Source organism: Epinephelus fuscoguttatus, linkage group LG11 (assembly GCF_011397635.1).
Source record: "Epinephelus fuscoguttatus linkage group LG11, E.fuscoguttatus.final_Chr_v1".
Lineage (NCBI taxonomy): Eukaryota > Metazoa > Chordata > Actinopteri > Perciformes > Serranidae > Epinephelus > Epinephelus fuscoguttatus.
In genome coordinates this window covers 23,795,615-23,820,222 of record NC_064762.1, presented here as the reverse complement: position 1 = coordinate 23,820,222, position 24,608 = coordinate 23,795,615, and the positions used below count along the sequence as shown (strand labels likewise).

Below are 24,608 nucleotides of genomic sequence, written 5' to 3'. Positions count from 1 at the left end.
CACAGGAGAGATGTGCATCGGGGTGCAGCATCAGCAGCCATTTCACTCTGAAACCGCAGACAAGGACGGGAAAAGACAGCGGCAAGGATTTAAAGACTGTCCGACACGTTTTACCAAAGTCACTTTGAGTTTGTGTTAAGATGATTTTTCTCTAAATCGGTCCCATTTCCCTCTTTATCTTCTCGTTTCCCCATTTAGAAAGTCAAACTATAAATTATGGCGTTTATATAAATCACTCTCTCCCTTTTCTCTCCTTATCGTGCTGTTTTGTTGTGGCCTATCACTTTCAAAGTCACTGTAATAAATGTGAACGAGTGTAACTGAGTTTATGTTAATTTGACAACTTTCTAAATCTGTCTCCTCTCTGATCGAGCTGTGACACAGATTCCAGGCGTCTTTAATCTTAATGAAGTGAAATAATTGTTTTCCATTAGTGTCTCCAGACGAATTAGAAGACTGCCGCTGCTACTGAGCGCCACATCTGAGCTGGTTTAATTATAATTGTAAATTATTTTAGTATTTTGAACATTAGAACCAAGTTGGTTTAATTATAATTACTTTTCAGCTCCATTTGGAAGATGAAATAAAATTGTGTGTTTTCCCCCAGAAAGGGAGTGATAGTGAAGAGGAGAGGAGGAGGAGGGGGAAAAAAAACAAGAAATGCAACCATTGGTTTTTGGCCGTGGGCATCTCCTCCACTCAAGAGACTGTGAAAACTGCAGGAGGGAGTGTGTGTGTGCGCGAGTGTCTGTGTGTCTCTGTCATGTCCTGTGTGTGTGTGTGTGTGTGTGTTGAGCAAATGTGTGCGTCAACTCGTGTGTGTTGCTGTCATTTAAAGAGAAAGAGGGAGGCCGATGCTTTTAAGCCCTGCGGAGTACAGTGGTACAAAGATGAGCATGTGAAATGTTTGCCTCTCATTTAGATTCATGTGAAACTGCCTCCTCATTCTACTCGTGCCATGTAAAATGGCACCAAATCAAAGGCTGTTTTATTTATTTTCTCGTCAAAAGTGATGCTTCAGTCTGCCGTCCTTCAGATCCATCTTAATGTCTTCTCTTCAAATCAAACGCCACTTTGCCCGGAGCCAATCTGTTTCTGCGGATTTCAATTTAGTGATAAATTTTTTTAAAGAAAAAAAAACTCTCTTTGAACGCACTGGCTCGTATCTTCAGTCGTTTGGGGATGAAGTCTGCGTGCACACAAGCGTGTGTGTAAAATGTAATTAATCTGTTGAGAGAATTCATTAGCTAATCCCTCATTAGGTTGTGTGCATGTGTGTGTGTGAATGAATCTGAGGGTTTGTGTTGAAAAATGGATTAGACACACACAGCGACAGCGCAACCTTTTGGCCTCTCGCTGTTGTCAGAGAGTTAAGAATGAGGGAGAGTGAGAACATGACATGACTGACACAGGTTGTGATTCAGGTTTTCATACTGTACACCATGTTGTCCTGAAACTGTACACGAGGGCGCCCTTAAAATGTTTCAAGTTTCAGGCAAATTTTAGTGATTCTAGCAAAATCTAAAATGAATCCGTGCTCATTTCCACCCTCTATCTCTCTCTCAGTGCCCACTGTTGCTGATAGAATTTAGAGCTGCTGCTAACAGTTGTTGTCATCATTGTTTACCTGCTGGTGATTTTCTATTTTCTTAAGCTCTAAAATGCCAAACATTTATTTTCTCCGCTGATGCAATGATTGCTGTTTTTCTCTGTTTTACATGTCCAACAAAAGAAGTAATTTTCAGATGTCATGTTGGGCACAGAGAAATTGTGATAGACATTTTTTTTTCTCCCATTTTTTGCCATTTCATACATTAAATGATTACTTTAGAATATAATCAGCACGTTACTCGATAATGGAAATAATCATAAGTTGCATCCATATTCTACAAACCCCTGAAAAAATGGTGAAAAAAGTCAATCACAAGTTCCCAAACCCCAAGGTGACATCTTGACATTGTTGTTTTGTCCAACAAACAGCCCAAAACCCAAAATGATTTATTTAAAAGTGATATTAAACAGAAAAAAATAGCAAGTCATCACAATGAAGTAGCTGAAACCAGAGATTGTTTGGAGTTGTTGCTTAAAAAAGACCTGAAATTAAATGTTAAAATAGTTGCAAATTAAATTACTGCTAACCGACTACTTGGTTACTCAACAAATTGTTGCCCCTCTAATAGCATTTATTTTTAATGTTCAAATGACTCTTGATGCACGTGTAGCCTGTACCGTTTAGCAGCTGCTACGGTGACAGAGAGGGGTGAACATTGTGGTCATGTGTGTTTTAATTCTGTATTTTTTGGGCTTTCTGATGTAGAAGAGGCATTTAACAGTGAATAGCAGCATGACATGGATGCTTTGTCTTAAGTGGAACAAGCAGGTGCTGCAACATCAAGGTGTATTCGAAAAAGCTGTTTCCATCACCCTGTATGGCGTCTTCTCGTCTTTGATATCACAGCTTCTTCACCTTCAGGCTGATACACGGCAGAGACTTTAAGAACAAGACACTTTATGAACACATTGAAAATTTACACAAAAACAGGCAGAAATGCACCAAATGTTATGGTCAGCCTTTAGATACAGGTACATGATGGGTGTAAATCACCAGCGGGCAGGAAGCAGGAAACCAAGAAAGTGCCGAAATCCCATTGGAAATGAAGGGAGGCAGCACATCCAGAACAAATCCCAATCCCTGAAATATCACATCCCTGATGAATGATGGTATTAGTCCAGTATCATCAATCTCTGCTCTGCCCTGTTTGGCTCTGGTCACAGCTGTCAGTACAAGGGGGCCTAGAAACACCCTGCCGCCTCACGTACACACTCATATACGCACTTACACACATGGCTGGCTAATGACAGATTAAGTAATCAACACTCTCAGCTGATTAATTACATTACAGTGCATACACACACTTGCTCTCTTTTCCTCACACACACACTCACACAGATGTGAGCAGCCTCAGTACCAGTTGTGTAGTCTAGTGTGTGGTGATAATGATATATATAATGGAGACGTGGCTGGTTGTGTGTGTCTGAGGGAGGGACAGATTGAGAGAAGTGGCGGCAGGTGATGACAGTCTTGGGAAAATGATTATTTTTAGGGTAACTATGAGGTGAAGCAGAGGGTAAAGGTTGAGGTTGGGCAGCTGTTGGCTAAAGGCTGAAGTTTGTGTTAGGGAACATGTGCAAGTCAGCAGATTATTCTCACTACTTTATGTCAAACAGGAAGTTATGTTTTCATTATTATGGGTTTGCTTTTATTCTGTATGATATCTGAAGTGGTTGAATCATTTGGTAGCTGCTGCTGAGCAGAATGTGTACAGTAAAGGCGAATCTATGCATGGGATTATTGGAGTCCAGCCATAGATATCGACAGTATAGATTTTGTGTCTTAGGGTCAACTTTCTTAATGTTGTCTTCACTGTCAACAGTCTATATCAGCTTGGGAGACTTGTTGGAGAAAACACAAGCTGACCAGTCAAGGCAGGAATGTTACGCCGTTAATCCGCGACATAGACGTTCTGTATAAAATATTTGGATAATGAATAGGTGGGAAATGTTACTCCGTCGTTAAAGCTTGGTTTATGTTCACCTTGGTGTCCCCCACTCAGTGTTCGTGCACCAAAAAATGAGGCCATCGTGTCTTTCGCGTCGAGTGCAAAGGCTCTAAACGTTGTCGTAGTGCCTGGTCGCTCACCTCTGAACTTGCATGCCTTCGATGGAAGTCTGGCTGTGCAGGTTTGCGTGTACAGACATGTCAATAACTCTTCTGTTAGAGACCACAGGGACAGTCAAATGGCCTTAAATTATTAGAAGCATTGAAGAAAAGAATGCTAGGCTATAATACTTTGTGGTTCAAGAGTTACTTGTACATAAATGTCATTTTATAATGTGTTCCTTTTGCACCTTCTCTTGATGCTTTTGGTGTTTTATGTAGAGCACTTTGAATTGCCTCTTGCTGAAATGTGCCATATAAATACACTTGCCTTTTCTTGCCTATACACTTGTGCATGCCATCCAATCTAACTCTCTGTTATTATTCTCTGCTTTGCTTCTGTTGGATGCAGCTCACATGGGGCGCGCTGAGAAGGGTGAGTTACCAGTGGCCAGCCAAGAGCTGGGCTTCATCTGTCATAGTCATCATCACTGTCTTTGTCATAGCTCGTAGTGTTGTCATCGTTAGCCCACAGCCTTCACCTTAACTATTGCTCAATGTTCCAGTGTGTAGGCATCCGTAGTCGTGGTTGAATTGTTAGTTTTCTCATCCACAGTCATCCCATCCTCCATCTGTCTTTACTAACCATCTCATTTGGAGTTAATGCTCATTTATAGTTGCACAGATCAGCAATCTTTACACACCAGCACAGCGTCTTTTGGAATATTACTTACACCTTATTAAGTCAGTATTAAAGTGTAGAGTGCAGTGATATTTTGACTCTATGAACTATTTGATTCTCTAGTTTGACTGCTTCATAGAACTTTGTCTACAGCTATTTGCTCTTTGGAAATTATTTATACAGTGACAAACTTGATTTTAATTGATGCAACATTTGATGTGCTCCCGTACTGGTTTTGCTGTTGTCTGTGTTTGTGACTCTGCCAACCTGTTTGTCAGTTAATCTACATGCCATTTGTCTGCGTGTCTCCCCTACTGTGCTTGTCTGTCGCTGTGTAGTTAGACAGCTGTCAGGAGGTTTGAAGTTTCCAGGTGCTGTTTATTTAGCCGAGCCTGATCTTTAATAAAGGAGCTCCAAGTAACTTTGTTCCTGCAATGGCCGACCACACCTCCTCTTTTTATTCTAACTGTCCACTTAAGCAACCACCCATCCCCTCCCTCTGTCTCACACGTATCCTCTATCTTCCCTCCCCCCTCTCTTTTCCTCTCTTTCACACACAAACACTCACAGCGGACGGTTGTTAATGAGGGAGTTGCTTTTTGTTGTGAAAGTGACAGGTTAGTAAAATACACCGCAGACACACTGCGGAGACATACAGAAAGATCGCTGTGTGTCTGTGGAGTTTGGTGTCCCACAAGGCTTTGCTGTGACAAAATCAAAGCAAATGCGATGTTTATGTCTTCATTTACAAAAAATCAAAGGCAATACAAATCCACAGCGAAGGTCATATTCTAGTTAATCCTTTAAAACTGAAAAAAAGAAGGTTTGATTTATTTTCTTACAGTTTTGTGTGTGGGAGTCAAACATGAGATTTGGAGTGCCATGCTCCAAAACACAAATTATTTAACGCAAAAATAATAGAGACCTAATGAAAGCCCAGCGAGGCAGAAATACTGTCAGTTCATATTACGCAGGACAGGTTCTTGAAAATGGTTTTGGCAGGTTCTACATCTGCTCTCACTAATCTCAGCAGATTACACTCGACTCAGTCCCTGAGACAGGAGGTGTTTGTAACTACTCTTATCGCTCTGTGAGCTCTTACTTAATAGTTTAAAGATGAGGTAGAATTAATAAAGGTGTAGCGTTTTGAAGGATAGGTTCCGAATTAGTCTATCTTACAGTAATTTGCAGGAAACTTGGTTAATTGGCTATAGATCAACTTCATATCTCCATTCATTTCTGTTTTATTGGTAAGAAAATCAAACATAAACTTAATTTTCTTTCTTTATTGTGAATAATTCACCACTCCAGAGAAGGATGGAGATCCTATCTCATCTGCTTTGATAGTTTGTTAACTTTCTGCATATCAAGTCAAGTTTTCAATTTCCCTCCACAATTTAAATCCCACTGAGCTTCGTTCAGTAAGGAAATATTTGGAAACATCCAAGCTGTCTCAATCTGCTTTATTATGATATACATTATGTGGTCAAAACTTTTTTGTTGTTTCAGTCTTAGCTGACTTTCCTCTTAACTTCAAAGGCTGTATCCACACCAAATGAGGCGTTGCAGCAAAAACCCCAGTCCTTTCATTCATTTGAATGTGGGTAGTGTGTCTACTGAAGCAGTGGGGGCATCAGAAGATGAAGAAAAAAATGTATTGGCCTGTGCCTAAAAGTTGTAACAGAATCAACTTTTCGAGAAGCTCATGTAATTTTGTGAACAAGCTAATGGCGCTAACGACGGATCAGAAATGTGCAACAACATTTTTTGCTGACACTAGGTAGAAACGAAAGCCAGAGACTGTGTCGTATTGAGTATATGTGAGCTCTAAATTCACCACTTCCAAACAGAGGAGAGAAGATAATGTAATTTCGGGGCCTTATGGTGGAAAGTTTCTCCTTCTACCTGATGTGACATCATGTCCGCAGCTGTCTGTACCAAAGAGTAGTGTGCAAGTCAAGAACGCTTACTCTGTAGCAAAATCTAAGTGACCAAAATGTCCCCAAAATAAGCCAAAAACAAAACAAACGACTGCTCGACTTGAAGCAATCAAATATCTACATTAACATACTATTGCGAAGAGGGAGAGCTCATCCTAAAGCTGAACCCAGCGTGGGCCGTGGGGCAGAAACCTTACCGTAAATCCGTTTTTACTGTAACCAAACCCTGCCATTGTCTCTCCTTTTTAGCAAATGTTTGATGACACTGGTGTTGTGCCAAACCACAAAGAGTGTTGGGGGAATTCTGGTGACTCAGTTGGCTAAAGTATAACCCAGCTTTCCTGTCTCAAATCTGTCCTCTCATGCTTATTTTTCTTTACTTTGTCTTAATATCTGTTACTATCAACTACCTATGAAGACACAAAATTCCCAGAAATAATCTTTAAAAGGAGCATTTAAATGGGATGATCATCTGATGTGTGACTTTTTAAGGGCAGGTGCCTTTTTAGTGTCCTTGCCAGGGCTATTTCTGTCACGCTCAAAGCTCCTGAAGAGACACTCGAGACAAATTAAGATAAGACAGTGTCTTTAAAGTGACGGGCAGCGTCAGAATTTGCTCAAGACCGGAGTCTAAGTGTCCATAAAAAGACACGCTTTGTTTTTACTTAACTTGAGGCGGTGCTTTTGTCTGCATGTTGAGTTAATGTGACAACAAAGCTGTGTGTGTGTGAGGAGTGTGTGTATGTACAGTACGTGTATGAAGGACTGAGCCTCTTCATGTTAGCCTTCAGGTGGGCTGGGTTTATAGACATGGCCAAAGGGTTTGTGTGTGTGTGTCTGTGTGTGTGTGTGTGTGTGTGTAGCTATAGGCAGTGGCTGAAGTGGTTTCCATTAGTCCAGTTAAGATGACATCTGTCATGAGGCTGCATCACACATACACACACACACGCACAAAAGTAGCCATAAGCAATCTCTGTGCAGTATACCATAGCAAGTCTCATTCCTGATCTCTGTGTGTAGTCTCATGATAAAATCCCAGAGGACATTCTGCCTCGGTCTCTTTCAGCCATACAGCCGCAGTATGAACATCCTGATATCTAAGAGGACACTATTTTTACTGCCCTTACACTCCTTTCCAATAACTCCCCCTTGCTCTTTAAGCTGATTTCAGTTCAAGAGCAATGGAAAGCTTTCGAGATATATAAGCCCTCCTCTATTAGTGTGTGTGTGCGAATCAGGGGCTCACAGACAGATGACCAGTCCATTAAGATTATCATCTCCATCCCCGACCATGTATCTTCACATCACCGCGATGCTGGTCCTTTGTCTGTCCGTGTAAGCGGAGATTTAAATCTTCTAGCAGATATTCCAGACCTATCTTTTTCCTCTAAGTGATGTTCCACAGTTTTTTTTCTTAATCTGTCTGTCTGTCATCCTAATCTGTCGTGTGGTCTGTCTGCCTGCCAGCTAGCCCGTGTGTGTAGTGTGAGTGTGTGTCTGTCCCTCCTGTCTGCAGATGACTAGATGACTGCAGACACATGGTCAGCCTGACAGCATTTGCGTATACGCACCTACAGTCAATCACTCCAACAGACAGGCTGTGTGTGGGAGTCTGCAGACAGACATTTAAATGGTGAACATCTGTCCGTCAGTTTCCTGGTTGGTCCTCCGCAGCCTTGATTTTAGAAACACTGTGATGAAGTCATTTATCAACAGTTCAGCCTCACATGATACAAATAGACACATTAGATTCTTAAGGAAAAGCACTCTAAATACAGTATGCAGATTAATGATGTCTTAGTTGTCATCACCAAAACAAGCCTAATTTCCATGAATACAAAATGAGAAAATTTAGAGTAAATAGTGAGTTAAAATATGAGGCTCATTAACATTTGATTTCTGCGATTATAACTCAGTGTCTTCCTGTAATCATGTTCCAGAGAGCTGAGTCCAAGGAGTCACAAATAAATAAAATAAAAGTAATGAAACATTTAATTAACCAACTGATCGATAGGAAATTTGATTATCGGGTAACCTTTTAAGTTATTTATCAAACCAAAATGTCAAACATTTGCTGGTCCCTGTTCCCCAAATGTCAGGAGTGTTTTTTTTAATGTCGTTGAAAGCTGAATATCTTTGGGTTTTGGACTGTTGGTCGCACTAAACAAACAATTTGAAGAGTCATGTTGTCTTCCGCTAACTCTTAAATGCAATTTTGCCCAGAATGACGGCAGTAGATTTTGTACCTGATCTCTTCCATGAGAGTTGCCCTTAGAAGGCATCTCTGCAAGGCCAGTAGGCACAGGAATTCAATATATTGTAATCAATAATGAAACCCTTACAACTTGTGTGTCGTATGCCGTCAGTGAACAGGCTAAGTGACTTTTCCCTTGTTTGACAAGCCACACGCCCTGGCTTGATTTTGACAAAGCTTTGCACACCTCTGACCTGTTTTCAGCACAAAGGCAAGCTGTTGCTCAGACTCACCTTGGGCTTGATAAGCTCCCTGAATGTTTTTACTTGGAGTGTATCGACACTTTTTCGTGGCCCATCGGCCAGAGTTTGCTTGCTCACTGTATAGCCCCTTTCCCACTTGACAAAAACACCACTAACATCTGACTTTTATATTCAGTGGGAAGGGTTATAATCGGCATTCACTCCTGGGTCAAAGGACTTTGCAGTACTCACGGGTATTTATTGGCTCCAGGTTTGATTTGCTTGGATTGGCAGTGATGGAAATAGAACACCAGGGTGAACGCACAAATTTTAGACCCTTTGCTGGAGTGACCGGGTACCACAAAGTACCGTTGGTCTCTGTCCAAGAAGAGCTCGAATCATCATTCACAATTGTAAAAAATGTTTAAAAAGTAACTACGGTAACATTGTCACTGGCCACGATGCTGCTTTCTACTGCTGCTTACCTGTTTTTTATGGTGCCCGGTCCGTCTGTGACATCTAACGTGACATACCAGAAAAAATGTAGAAAGCATACATATACATGGCTCTGGTCTACTGGCAATATGAAAGCACCCTAGCACGTATTTTTAACAGGTTTTCCCTTATTTAAAAAGCTTGCGTACACTTGCTTATTTTGGTGGGAAAAGGGTATATGTTAGGAAGAGGAGTTACTGAACAGTATCGGTAGTCTTGAATTGGCCTTTGCAACTGAACTGCATACTTCTCAATGAGGTCAAGTGTAGACATCACAGTATGTTAGTGGCTTACATCAAAAGTAAAATATGCAGCACCACCAACAGCTTCAACTGACAGAGAGAACAAGGCAGCTCCATACCTCCAAACATTCAGCGGTACAGATTTACTTCCATGCATTCAAGGAACCAAACAAAAGTTTGTCCATGGTTTCTATACATCGTAGGTTCAGGACACCTACTGAGACCGTATTTCCTCAAGGCACTTCTGTTTTAAAGTGAGCATTTCTGGGTAAATGTTTTTTGAATGGTGCAAACAGTGTGTCCTCTCCACTGGAAGTGATAGGAGGGCAGTGTAGTGAGAGATTCCTAACGGATGCACAGTTGTAGAGCAACATGTGAACCAAGGAAAACACCAAAATAGGACTTGAGGTATGCATTGGGAGGTAACCGTGAGATTCCTATTGTGAAAGTATGACATTTTTTATGTTGATAGTCACTATTGCAACATGCACACACATAGACACACTCACACACACACACAAACAAACACACACACACTCCCCAGCAGTGTTGATACTGTTAAGACTCCACCGTGTCTGGTGGAGTTGAGCGAAATCAGTCAGTTCAGTCAAACAAACTCTTCTCTCCTCCCTTCTCACTAAACATATCCAAGTATGACTCCCTCCTTTTCTCCCCTCCTAAGCTTCTCCTAACGGTTATTTTGCCTCATTCCCCTCTCCCATCCTCCTCCCTCCTGTTTCTTGGAATTTATGGCCCACTAGCCTAAACAAAGCAACACAACGTTTATCAAGCCCTCCCCCTTCTCATGTTCTCCTTATTCTCCCCCCCTTGTCCTCCTCCTCTTCCTCCCACTCCCCACCTCCAGTGCCACGGCTTCTTTCCCACCTCCTCTCCTCCCCATTTCTCCAGTTTCAGTGTTTCCCCCTCCAAAGACCCACAGCAGAATCAAGGGTGGGATTATGTGTTCCCAAATCCAGACTGAATGGTGTTGTATTACAGGGATTAAGTGCGTGGATTCTGCTTAAGGTGGAAATGGTAATTGTTAAGGGAGCTTTATATGTGGCAACATGGGAGTAACATGAGAACAACAGGAACATTAGTACAATTCAGTACTTTAAGAATAAGTTAAAAGTGAGTTTGATTCAGAATCACTGTTACTTGTATGTCTGGACAGTGAACCTCATGTATTGAATTACAGACATTATGAATCTCTTACTGACCTAAATTTACTTTTACAGCAGTTTTCAATAGATGTCCTTGAACTGACAATAGCTACAAAAACCACTGACATCAAACCCGATATTCAATCAACAAATCATAAAATGAAATCAATCCCTCACACCCTATGTGGCTTCAATCTCCACTTATTTGTTACACCAGAGTGCTGAAGTTTTGAGCACAACTGCTTTTCATCAGACTAAAGTTACCTGTGTATGGCGTGGATATACACAGGTAACTTTAGTCTAGTCACATGATGTAATCACGTGACCCAAGTGATGAAAATGACACAAGAAAACCGAGCATTAATATATAATGTATGTGATGTAATATATAATGTACATTCACATATACATGTGTATGCTTATACAGATATGGTTTTGGAATGCTTGCTTTTCTTATGTCATTTCTAACACCTGAGGCTAAGCAGTTAGAGCAGTTGTCCTTGAAATTCACCATCTTAGTGTTATTAATAAGTGGACATTTGAACCCTGTAGTGTGCGAGCAACTGATTTTGTCCATGTCCTAAACCCTCTGTATTATAATTAAACAGGACATACTTTTCAGTAGTGAGCCAGCATGAGAAAAGAAATACACAAATGAACAAATGTAGGGCTCCAAATAATGATTATGTTCATGTTCGACAAATCTTCCAAATGATTTACTTGATTAATTGTTTATTTGGTCGATAAACTGTCAGAAAAAAGTAAAAATTATCCATCACATTTTTCCTATAGCCCAAGGTGACATCCCCAGATTGCTTGTTTTGCCCGTAGACTGATAAAAATAATGGAAGTAGCCCATTAGTTTGTGGACTCCTGCTTTGGCATTTTGGCTGTCACCATCTTGTTTTTTTTGGAGCCACAAGTGACCATATTTGGACAAATTTAAACAGATGAGTTATATAAAAATTCAACCTTCCATATGATTGTCATGAAGGGGGAAATTACAGAAACCAGAACTGTTTTTTTTTTTTTTTACCAAGCTGTAAACATTTTTTAACGGCTAGAAAGTTGGGCATTTTAACCTGGGGGGTCCATGGGGTTGACTTGCTTTTGGAGCTGGCCTCAAGTGGCCATTAGATGATCTAAAGCAAAGCAGCAAATCCTTAAAGAGGAGAAGCCAGAACCTTGAAAAATTACTTAAATATGTAATCTGTTATCAAAAGATAACAAGAGATAAGTATGTGACATTTACCTCAACTTGATGCCAGCTGATGTCAGTGACGCTAGCTGCCAAAGGAAACAATGATGTTTCTGGTTGTTTTATCTGATCGCTGAAAAACGAAAGAACAGATTCTTCTCTGCATTGTCATGCTGGCACAAAACATTCTCACCCTTTTGTCTCCACCTCACCCCCTCCTGTATCACGTCAAGGTCTCTCTCTTACTACTTCTCTGTTTTGCTATCTTTCCCATTCACTTTCTGAAATGCTTTTGTTAGTGTTTTGTTTTGTCTCTGCTCTGTTTTCAGTACAGCCAGATTTACTTTGACTCACACTAGCCCCCCCCCTCTCTGAATATAAGTCTTTGTAGAAGAAACTGTCTCTCTGTATTAAGTGGCTAGGTTAACTGTCACTATGTCTATATCGGGCCAAAGGTAAATAAAGTGTCTGCATGTGCATCTCATGTGTGTGTTCGTCCTGTGTGTGTTTGAGCCAAGCGAGCTGTCTTGTCGGAGTAACGGTTAGCAGATACAGCTCTACCTCCCCATGACACAAACTGTCTCTTGCGCTCATCTTCACACACACAGACACACATACAAACACATGCGCACAATACTACCTTAACACACAGCGTCGCTCTGTCTCGTAGGGTTAGTCCCTGACTACCAAGTGAGCTATATGGAGTTAAGTACACGTTTGAAACAGAACTACTGCAGTCTGTGTTTGTTGAGCTCTCAGCGGGGATCCTTAAGGTGAAAAACTTAGATGACAATCTGTACAATACTTTTCAGTTCAAGGAATTTATCTTATTCAGACTTATGTACACAAATGACAGAGAGATAAATCTCAAAGAGATAAGTGCCTCCTCAAAGTGGCTCCTTTTGAAACCTCTAGTCTCTTTATTATAGAGTGGTTGCCGACATATAAACCAATCTTTGGATATATTGTGCTTGTAAGAAGAGCAACTCATTGTTACCTTTAAATTTCTGTATGATCTCTAGCTGGTGGATTTCCCCCTGAAAGTACATCCACATGCAAAAAATAGTGTAGTTATAATCTAGTGCTGTGCTACAGTCATTTTACTCAGGGGCCTGTTTCTCAAAAGGGATTTGCAAGCCTGTTGCAGATAAATTTGCAAGTTCAACAGAACTACTGTATAATCCTGCATAGATCATAGAGCATGGTGCTCGTTTTGTTAAGTGGAAACATGTCAAAATAAATGTCAGAACAAAGATGGGTAGTGAAAAGTTGTTACAACCTGTATTAAGAAGGGCCAAAAATATGTTAAGACCCATGTTGGCAAATATGATGGTTTTTCTTCAAGATTTATGTCACTATAGCACAGTGGTTCTCAAAGTTATCCTTTCATGCCTCCTTTCAGAAGCTGAAAAAAGTTCATGCCCTATCACCAAACAATTTTTATCAGCGTTAACAGTAATTGGGGAAGCAACTAATAGAAAAGGATCCATGTTGAATATTTGTGAAATAATCGTCAGCGTAATAGCATTAGCAAACTTGTTTGTGTATTTTTCGTACAAAAATCTTATTCATTCAACTTTGGTTCTCTCCAAATTTTCCCTTGGTCATCCACAATCCACCTGTAATGGCCACTGCTGTAGCTGATCCTGCAATATGGGAGTTTTTACGTCTGTGTTTTCACGTTTATGCTGTCAGATGTCTACACTGCAAACAAATAAGCAACAATATTCACAAGTACATTCTCCAATATTCACTCGCTCTCTGAAAATACTCCAGTTGAAGCCCATGCAAAGCTGAAAGATTCAAGAATGTGTTTCCTGTCTTGGTGTCCAGCTCTGTAAGACTAGCAGATCAGAGTTACATGGTCAGCCAATAAAAACAGTAATGAAGTTGTTTTTCAAAGAACGTTAGAATCATGACATCACACCCCTATTTAGGAAATACTGAGTAACTTATTTGGATGAAAGCAAGCGTGACTGTTTGGTTAATTGTTGATTTGATTCAGGGTCGGTTTAATCAAGCAGCAGCCCTGGAATTATCATTAGCTGTACTTTAGAGTTACCTTTTATAACCCACATTTAATTACTGACAGTAGAAGCAAAAATATATACAGTGACATCCCTTGAGTTGTGCGATTGGCTGCACTGAAACTAAGATGGAGGAAACAGATTTTTTTTGTCATCATTTGGTTGCAAACATTTTGATTTGACGCATGTTGAAAAACTTGTGGTCGGCGGCCTGTCTCGCACATAAACAGTGGTTCTGATGTATGTCATGGCTTCAGTAAGTGCCACTTTGTACTTTTTGTAACTTTGCCCTTGAGCCCTCTGACTGATCTGGTGGCACTGCTGCAGTGGCCACCAGTACAAACCTGTAGTTACAGTGGGGCAGCTCCCAGGCGTGTAACCTTGTGAGTGTACAGCAGCGCGGCTACAAACAGCATGTCTGCTCAACACAACTGCTCCCTTGGTAAATAAAGGTTAAAGTCAAGCCATGAGCCTTGCTCTGCCTCTCCTTCTGCCGCCGCTATCACACCTCCCCCTCCACGCACACACACACACACACACACACACACACACCACTGGATGGAGCGAGAGAAAGTCAGCCACATGTGGTTTCGGTTAGCCACACTTTCCCCTCCAACTGGCCCCAAACTAACCACTTCTACTTTACCATGGTCAAGTACATGTGTATATCTCCCGTTCAGCTTATGCCTCTGTGTGTTTGCTTGTAAATCTGCCTGTCTGTACATGTCTCTGCATGTGTTTAGTGTGTGTGTGCGTGTGTGTGTGTGTGTATGTGTGAATGCATGTCCCAGCCCGAGGCAGAGTCGAGTAGAACAGTGAATCAAGGTTAGTGGTCCAAAGAGAGCAAGAGAGATTGAAGGAGGGAGGGAGGGAGGGATGGGGGGTGACTTTAATCGAGGCAGCAGAAGTGGGAGAGGGAGTGAAAGAGGAGAAGGAGACGAGCGATTGCAGGTTTTTAGTGAATTCACTTCTCGCTGTGTGTATGACCTAAACATCATTATTTCATCATTACTGGTGGTGGTGGTAGTGGTGGTGAGCTGGTTATGTCAAAGCTCATCAGTGTGGACTCAATAAAACACGCCACGGACATGGTGGGGATTTTATTTCATGTAGGCTTATAGCAAAATAATCTGCTGTTAGAGGATCCATCTTCAGTTGCTAATAATAGGATACAGTCTAAGTACTTTCCCTGTTGCCCCTTTTTTCTCTCATATGGATCCAAATGGATTCTCCAGTACTTGTATGACACAACTACAAGTGGCTGTGGGAGACATTTACACATGTTCAATGTCTCCCACAGGTCTGAAAAACACTTAACTGCTGGCACAAAAATGGACTTCTACCTGTGACAAACAACAAATAAGGGTGACCTTTAACACAGTATTTTGAGTTGGTGAATATTTCTATTAATTTTACAGACATGACATCACTATGCTCTTTTCTGATAACACGTAGAGCTAATCTCTGTCATCTCTCTCTCTTTGGCCCCTTTCCCACTGCACAAAAACCCCCACTAACACCCACTAACATCTGGCTTTTTTATTTAATGGGAAAGGTTACAATTTGCATTCACTCCTGGGACAAATGATGCTGCAGTAGTCACGGGTATTTATCTGCTGCAGCTCGATTGGATCTGATTGGCGGTGATGGAAGTGCATTAACCGTGTGGATGCGCTAATTTTAGCCCCTTTGCTGGTGCTATGCAATGATGGGCCGCCACAAAATACCGTCTGTCTCTGTCCAAGCAGCACTTCTGTGCCAAATTAGATGGCACTGAATTTCAGAGAGAGAATGAAAATGAAAAAGATATTACAAATGTAACTACCGTAACATTGTCACTGGCCTCCATGCTGCTTTCTACTGTTTACTAACCTGACACACCAAACATGCCTGCTTGTCTCTGTATGTGGAATAAATAGGCTATGTAGTCACAGACAGCAGTGGTGGGCTATTTCTAAGACATACAGAGGGCAGATTTTGAAATCACATCATGTTTGGGGTAAAATCGGGCACATTAACCCCGGTAGAACAACAGGGAGAATCTATATGAAATATACTGCCTCCTTTATATCATTTATGATTGATTATTCGTGCGTCACAAGGCCGACACCTGGGCTTTCAGGCACTTGAGTCTTCCACAAGCAGATTCAACAGATACAGGAGGGGAGGAGTGAGGGAAGATTGTCCAATTGATAGCAGATGCCGACGTACTCTGAGATGATGATAAAATGATGAAGGAAAAAATGCAAAAATAGGTTGCCAGATACACCTTGACGGCCGTTAAAATACCTGGGCGCCCCACCCAAGGAAAGACCATGTGTGGGAAACACTGATGTTTGAATGCTAAAGTCAATTTTCTTAATACGACTTTCTCATTCTTTTTTGCCCTTTAGACAATGTTATCAGAGTTTACATACCACAAGCCGAGCCAGCCATAATGAAGCACTGTTAGCATTCTTTAGATATCTTAAGATTTACTAGATTCTTCCTGGATTACACACGAACCTGTACTGTCAGAGATGGTAGCGCCACTCTTAAAACAAAACACCTGGTATTTCACCAGTGTATTCCCATAATTTATGATCTCTTATGTGATCATTTAAAGTTGTTGGAGATATGTTCTGGTTTCAGCTCTGCCTTGATAAAATGAGAAAGTGGACATTTCTCTTTGCTCTTTGGTGTATTCTTTCTCTTCAAAGGCGCCAGATTTCATTTAAGTTAAACCGAGCATGTTTTGAAGTTCAAACAGTCCGAGCTTAGTGTTGATTTGTTTTTGTATTTTTTTTTTTTTTTTTTTACAAAGTTGTGACTATTATGTAAATTAGTGAAGAGTTTCAGATTTTGAGAGCTTTTGTTGCCTGTTTTGTTGTGTTCTTAATTGTAGGAACACAAACACACACTCGTACACACATAAACACAGCAGTGAAAGAGTTTCTCTTACTTTATGTGAACATAAAAACATGGAACATTTAATTGTCTCAAGATTGCAAATTTAATGAATTCAAGCACTGACTGTACTTTTGTTTTAGCAGGCAAAATGATGCATTATGTATCTTAACTCCTTAAATCTCAGTGTGTTGAGTCGTAACAAACTTTCGCTGTGTAGCTAAGCATTGTTCAAATCTACTCAACATTATCTCAATCAGGAGAGACTTTAATAAGTGAACAATTATTTACTGACACATGAACAAAATGGCTGAAAATTAGAAAGTCTTTGGCGATTAGACCCCATCAAGATGTCATATATCATATATTTTTAAAGGAAGTAGAGAAGCAAAGAGTAGTATAGGATACCCCCTGACAGAGTCTATACACTGGTGGTGATCATGGATGAGGAGAAGGCTGAGATCTGGACGATGCGAAGAGGAGCGGCTTCTGATGAGCTCAGACCTAGGCGTTGAAAAGATGAACTTGAGGTGACTGTGGAGGAGGAGGCCGTGATAGTTCGTGCTGACAGCAACAGAGAGGAGAACAGATTTAGAAATATTGACAGCAAAGATATGATTAGCTGATAGAGACAGTAGCTAAATGTGTTTGGTTTAACTACCCCCAAATGAGCAGACAGATGCAGGCTTTATTGTATATTCTCACAGAAGTCCTAATGTTTTCAAAGATACCAAATGTGTCAGGCTTAATTTGAGGGAAATGTGTATAAAATAATGCACACTTCACTCAGTTAAACCATCATAAAGCTTTATTGAAGACTTGGAACAAACTGATACAGAACATAAGTATTCATTGACCTGTACTTGTTTTATTCAGCTAAAAATATTGCAAAGCTCAAGTCTGTGGTGTCTAGACCTGAGCTAGAGATGACATGATGCTTTTGTGTCCTCCTGACTGGACCACTGTAATTCTGTGGAAACAAATGTTCGCTGAATCGTCGAACATGTCAACCCACATCACTCCCATTATAAGTTCTTTACACTGGCTTCCCATCAGGTTCAGGATGCACTGAAAGATACTTGTTCATTTGTATAGAGCCCTCCACAGTCAGGCACCTGAATACATCAGCCATCTCCTCCATCCGTTTATTGTCAGTAGGTCCCTTAGGTCTTCAGAACAGGACCTACTGGCTGGCCCCCGCTCCAGACTCAACACAAAGGTGATCATGCTTTTAAAGTCCTGGCTCCAACACTATTGAACTCTCTTTCATTAGGTTTATGGTCTGCGGTCTCTTTAGAAATTTTTAGATAACAACTCAAGACCCATCTCTTCAAAATGGCCTTTGTCCCACCCTAAATTGTCTAGTGCTTGTTCCCTGGTATGTTTCTGTTTGGGGCCTCAGTAGCCTGTATTTGCTCTATATTGTACTTTCTTTTTGTTGCCTTGTTTTATTTGTTATATTGCCTTTGTTTTTATTGATTGCATGTATTTTGTGAGGCACTTTGTCAAGTAAGTTTTATTCTTTATTTATATTTATAAGTATGCTGTAAGTACAGAGTACTCTAAGAAATAATAAGAGGTAATGTGATTTTTACAACCTCAAAGCTACTTTAGGGAAAAAGGGAAAACTGTACATGAAGGTGTTTGTACAACAAATAGCTTGGTCTGTATTTAATGTTTGTATGATGACTTTGTACCAGAGAAAAGCAACATGCAGCTCTGTCTTTTGGGATTCCTCACAACATGAGTCACATTTATAATATCGCCTGGTTTTTCTTAGAACCAGAGAAAAATCCGCAGCCTGTTGCTCGCAACCAACGCATCCTAGAAGAGTGCAAAACCTCCACCTACTTGTGAGAACAAATTAGGAAGAAAAGCCAAACTTCTTCTAAATGACACTGTGAACAAAGAGTGGGCTTGATGGAAGACAGTGGGTTTTTTTCACTCCATGGCTGTTATGACAAGCCCACTCTGTCCTGACTTTGTAAGTGAATTGTAAATCATTTTTCTTGGCTGCTGTGATATCAATTTAGTGTGATATTAGAGTATAATGAAGCATGGTTTAACAAACTTAATGTTAATGTGTCTTGGGACTGCGGTGCCATTTTTCTTTGTTGGCGTTTTCAGTCAGCTAATTTAGAGAGCTTTCTCCGTTGTCACAAAGACCTTTTTATATGTGTGTTCAAAGATGATTTGGGGGAAAAATAACCTTGTGAAATTGTTTTAAAGCAGCGTTGTTGTCCATTTTGAATAATGTGCACAATATGAGCGTAACAGAAGCGAAATTGATTTATTTCAAGATTTGAACCGTGACCAGTGGCAGCATTTTGAGTTGCCATGTACTGAATCAGATCACCTTAAATTCATGAGCCCCTGTAAATGGAAATTGAATCCAGTGATGAGGTCTCTGCTGAACCTCAACGCTAACAACCAGGGTAGTATTGCTACCAGTCTGTTTTCATGGCTGTTAGCTTCACAAAGTTGCGTTTTCGGACCATTTTATCTTTTTTTTTTTTTTGGAGAGATGAAGCAACAAATACTTGGCATCTATCGGGTATATTAATATACAAATTTGGATTTATTCTACAATTAGGAGTTCTGTGAGTGTCCTATAGCTTAACTTTTTCTCTCAGTGTACCACAGAAGTATTTTTCTACGCAGAATATAACAAAGCAGAATGTAAGAAAGAAGAGCAGGTTAAAGAAAATGGCTTTCAACCATGATAAGAAGCTATTTAGATGTACACTACAGGCCCTAACCTGACCAGACATGGACTATAATCCTTCACAAAATGGAGGAGAATGAATTGGGAGTAAATGATACAGAATAGAAGTGGGCAGAGAAAAGTCTGTGGGAGCGAGAGCTGTTTGAAGTGTGATAAGGAACTGCGCGAGAACAGAGCCGACCGGAGCAGACTGACACAACAAACACTTGCAGCTGCGCGCTTTCATTCCTTACCTCCTCCATATCTGCTGATAACAACAGAGGAGTGAGACAGAGGGAGGGAGGCAGTGAAAGTTATGCTGGTGTGATAGGATGCAGAGCTTGGATTTTCTTTGTCTCGTCTTGTTCTGTAAGTCAGACGTCTGCGTCCTGTTTTGGGTTTAATGCTTAAGCACCCTTGCTGATACCGTGTGCAGAAAGGACCACAAAGCATCGCCGTGCTCTCTCATTTGATGTTGTCGTTAGGTTACTCTCTGACCAGCAGAATGGGGACAAACACAAGTTGTTAACCTGCATTCACACAGACGGGGGCAGAGACTTGAGAGATAGACTTTGTTCCTTGTTCTCATGCATGTGTGTGTGTGTGTGTTTACATTGCTAACTGGCTGGAATCCTGTGCAGAGACTGATAGGTTTCTGCTCTCAAATCAGTCTGTTTGTCTTTCAGGGGGCCTGTTCCTGTTTCACATTCTTCAGCTTTTGGCTGGAGCTGTTTTGATCGAACCAGGGGGATGTAGTGGAGGGTTGAATTACTTTACGTCAGCCAGTGGCCCACTGCATTTTCACGTGACCCACTTTTTTTCTTTTAGGGGTGACATAAACGACAGTGACAATGCATTATACACTTCGATGAAGTCGTACAAGCCTTAAGTACCTTACATGTAGATCTAGATTTGGTTTCACCTAGGGTTGGGTACTTAACATGAACAAGCTGCAGGGGTGACATAGTAGACTAAAATGCTCTTTTCTGATCACACACAGAGCTAATCGCCTCTCTCTGTCCGTCTGTCTGCTTGTGTGTTGGTCTGTGTATCCAGTAGTGATACTAGGCCATTACTTCAGTAATGTAGAGCAGAAAATAGACCAGACGCCGAAACTACCGTGGCAGATTGGAGCTGCAGCTATAGTTATGGCTAGCTGGGAGGCCGACGGAGCAGCCGTTGAGCTCTGTGGCTGGCTTCCCAAATTCGAGGCGTTTCTGCTTCCTGTCTTAAGTTGAACCTGCCGGCTCTGCAGAGCTCTGATGCCAACCTCAGTGTTCTGTGGCTGACTTCCAAACCAAGAATCACTTCCACCTCTTGTATAAACTTGTCGTTCTTACCTAGATGTACTCTCAGTTACCAACATTTGGCACAATCTGATTTAACTGAAATATGTACTTGGTAGCACTGATGTAATTCAGTCAGTACCCAACCCTAGGTTTCACCAGCTATTAGTAAATCTATAGTTTTTTCTAAAGGTCATCTTACATTCTTTTTTAACTACCAGCTAGTTTCATACCAGCCCTTTACTAAACCTGGTTCCACTTAAAAGTTAAAGCTTTTGTGTATAGGATTCAGTAGCATCTAATGGCTAAGGTTGCAGGACCAACTGAAACTTCTCCCATGGTCCAAGCGTAGGAGAACTACCTTGGACGACCCAAAAGTGCTAGTAGCCCTTTCGTGAGCTGTCTGTTCTGGGCTAGTGTAGAACAACATGACAGATGTGGAAAAAGACCCGCTCCGTATGTAGAAATGAACGGCTCATTTTAAGATAACGAAAAAACGTTTATGAAACTTAAATTCCTTTTCTGCCAATATATATATCCTTCTAAATCCTACACACCGGACCTTGTAAGGAATGTCTTAGCTAGAAAAGACTTAATTAACATGTAAATCAGTAGCTAGGAAACATCTGTGGTGGTATCTGATCAAAAGCATTCAATCATGTAAACAACGAGCCATGGTACCGTCACAAGCCAAAACAGAACTTTCAAAATAACATTTTTATGGGGCCAAAAACTTATTCATATATGACCATGACATAGAAATATGTGTTTCAGTTTAGTAGTGTTTGGAGTCCGTGGAAAAGATCAGATCACACAACAACCAGTGTTATTGATTGTGACATATCACAAGGATTAATCAGGCATCATAGTTCTATGAGCTGTAATACAAATAAGACCAGTTCCTGTACACCAATATCCTGATTGATGTATCGTGCAGCCCTAATTTTGATGACAGGCCTCAACCTTATTCAGAATCATTTTAATCATTTGATTCATACCAGAAATGGACAGAAATCAGGTAAAAAAATAAAGTTAAAGGACCTTATTTCAGACTGACAACACTGGTGTAATTTTTCCTTAAGTTGGCAAAATGACTTTCCCTTAAAAGCAGTCATACTTTGGTCTGTCCCATCAAACATCCAGCAGCATCAAACAGGACTGTCAGAGACACAGACTGCCTTTAGATGTGTAATCAATCGTTCTAAAAAAGATATTAATACATCCTCCTCCTGTGTGCATCGCCTGTCTTTCTTCTCCTCCTGTCTGCTCTCTTTTCCTCCATGTTCTGTTGCTCATTACGCCGATCACTCAACTTTCACTGACACACACTAGTCACACCTCATTACTGACCGTACACACACACACACACACACACACATTCACAGAATGTTCAGTCAGTGAACCTGCATCACTGCTTAATGTGGTGAGGACGGATGTGGACACTCACTAGTAGTATGTGAGAGCAACTGGCTGAAACATGATTTTAATGTGGTTTAGTTAACTGGATGATGTATATTAGTGCTTGTTTTGACACAGAGCTATAGTGACAGACAGCAAGAAGCTATTTTTAAAATGAATTGATTTATTGTTTAGATTATGAAACATCACAAACTATTGAAAAAAAATTCCATTACAATTTTTCAAAGACCAAGGTGACATCTGCAAATGCTCAAGGACTCAGTTTACAGTAAGATTTGGGTATAAAGAATACAGCAAAGCCAGCAAATGTTTTGTTTTTTTGTTTAAAATGACTTGCACAATTAATAAATTATCAAAGTAGTTGCTGATTATTTTTTGTCAATTAATTGATTAAAGTATATAAAGTAGTTAAAATGATCCTCATTGACCCACTACACCAAAATACTGCTCAAACATGAATGCGTCAGTAGTAATCCAATAATATTACAACATAGCAGCGTACATGGATACTTTACTTTGGACACTCAAAGCATATAATACTTAATAGCATAATACTTCTTAACTTGCATAAGTAACATTTTCGATGCAGGACTTTTAACTTTAACGTTTTTACATTGAAGTATTGCCACTTCTATTTAAAGGGATAGTTTGGATCTTTTAAAGTTTAGTTGTTTGAGGTACTACCACCACTTAAGCTAAGCAATGTGCTGCTGTGAATGTGGGAGGCTACAAAACATATTTTGGCAACCAAAAAAAATCATTATTAGTTTAAGTCTGTGCTGTATTTAGAATATTTGTACGTCATACGTCAGACAGCGACTTCCGACAGGGAACTGAAGTTGTATAGTTCTCTTCAAAGCCAGACTCCACCTTTTACATTGCCTGTTCAAGGCCGGAATATCACGTGTTATTTCTCCTTGCAGTGCTGTATGAAAGGTACGATCATGGAATGGGGGGCACACAGTTGTCAACAGAGGTACTTACAGTGCCGAGGGTGAGAATGAGAACGTGGGTTGCAAGGGTGTGGCGTTTTGATGACATGTTGTGTGTGTGACCCACTGTGAGAGATTTAAAAAGTAGCTGAGAGCAGTTAGCAGCTAATTCAAAGAAGAAGAACAGGGGTCCAAAATGTCCGCAAACAGGGAAAACAGTGAGGTCCAGTAGCTCTTTACCCTCAAAGCAGAGGCCGAGATCAGCCACCATGTAACAGAGACAGTAAATTATTGTTATTGCCATGTTATGCCATTGTAATTGTTTATAATTGTTGTTTGTTTTGTTTCTTCTGATTCTGCAGTGCTGGCATGTTATTTCAAATCATACACTGGAGCAGCATGATGCAGTAGTTGTTTGGTTATGTGTAAAAATGCAAAGGCGGCATAATGAAGGGAATTCATAGCAGCCCTATAGTGCGAGCTCTATGAGCGCTGTCTCAATCAGTTAGTATGTTTGTGTTATTCTGTCTGTATACAGCAATTCATGTGTTCAATGATTTTAAATTACTGTTTTCCTCAATGTAGTCTAGTGGCTTTGATGAGGGCATAGATGGGGAACTAAAGCTGTTAACAGCTTCTATGATGAAAAGGGCTGTATGACGGCAAGGTAAAGCAGTGAATCTTCTCAACAAAGCGTACACTTAACCTGATAATGATTTTTCTAGGTAGCTACAAAACAGTTTGCTGCTGCCCCTGTCCACAGCAGTACATTGGTTAGCTTCCATTTTGGCACTCTTACCTGCTTCTCCAAACTGGGGTCATGTTGACCACCATCTACTGTAGCTAACACAATGACTAAGGATAAGTTTCTCATACAATCCCACTTCAACAGATCCGAACTATTCCTTTAAGTAGCAGATCTGAATTCTTCTTAAACAACTGCTCCACACCACCAAGCAGTGTGATTAACTATCATTCCTCATTCCCTGCATTCTTTGTACAACTTCCTGGACTCGATAAGGAAAATTAAATCAAACCAACAAATTCCACACATGAATACATCTCTACAAGGATCTAAGTTTATGTGTGAAGTGGGTGTGGGTGGGACTAATGACTGGTGAGTCACGGTGAGTAACACTCTGGAACACTGATGAATACTGGCAGATAGAGCAGCTTTAGCTAGGAAATGTGTGTGTGTGTGTGTGTGTGTGTGTGTGTGTGTGTGTGTGTGCGTGTGTGCGTGCGTGTGTGCGTGTGTGTGTGTGCGTGCGTGCGTGTATGCGTGTGTTTATGACAGGTAGTTAATTATACGAATGTGTTTGTCCGTTCATATATGTTTCCACATGCGCACACTGACCACAGGCCTGACAGGCAGGTCTTAATTAGTTGCCACGGCTACCAGTGATGCGTCCTGACAGTAACTGTGGTGATGACAGAATCTCCTGCCTCGAAGCAGAGAGGCATGCTGGGATTGACACAGGGTCCATTCAGTCATCCTGCTGTGTGTATATACTGTGCGTGTGTGTGTGTGTGTGTGTGT

At 40.8% G+C, this 24,608-nt stretch overlaps 1 protein-coding gene across 1 annotated transcript in view; it reads left to right on the top strand.

Annotated features, from left to right (window-relative positions):
- Nucleotides 1-24,608, top strand: part of ptprk (protein tyrosine phosphatase receptor type K) — a 160,313-nt gene that overhangs the window by 2,719 nt on the left and 132,986 nt on the right. Inside the window, exon 2 of the mRNA XM_049589242.1 lies at nucleotides 4,071-4,094. Within this exon, the coding sequence (XP_049445199.1) occupies nucleotides 4,071-4,094 (24 nt within the window). The remainder of the gene's footprint in view (nucleotides 1-4,070; nucleotides 4,095-24,608) is intronic.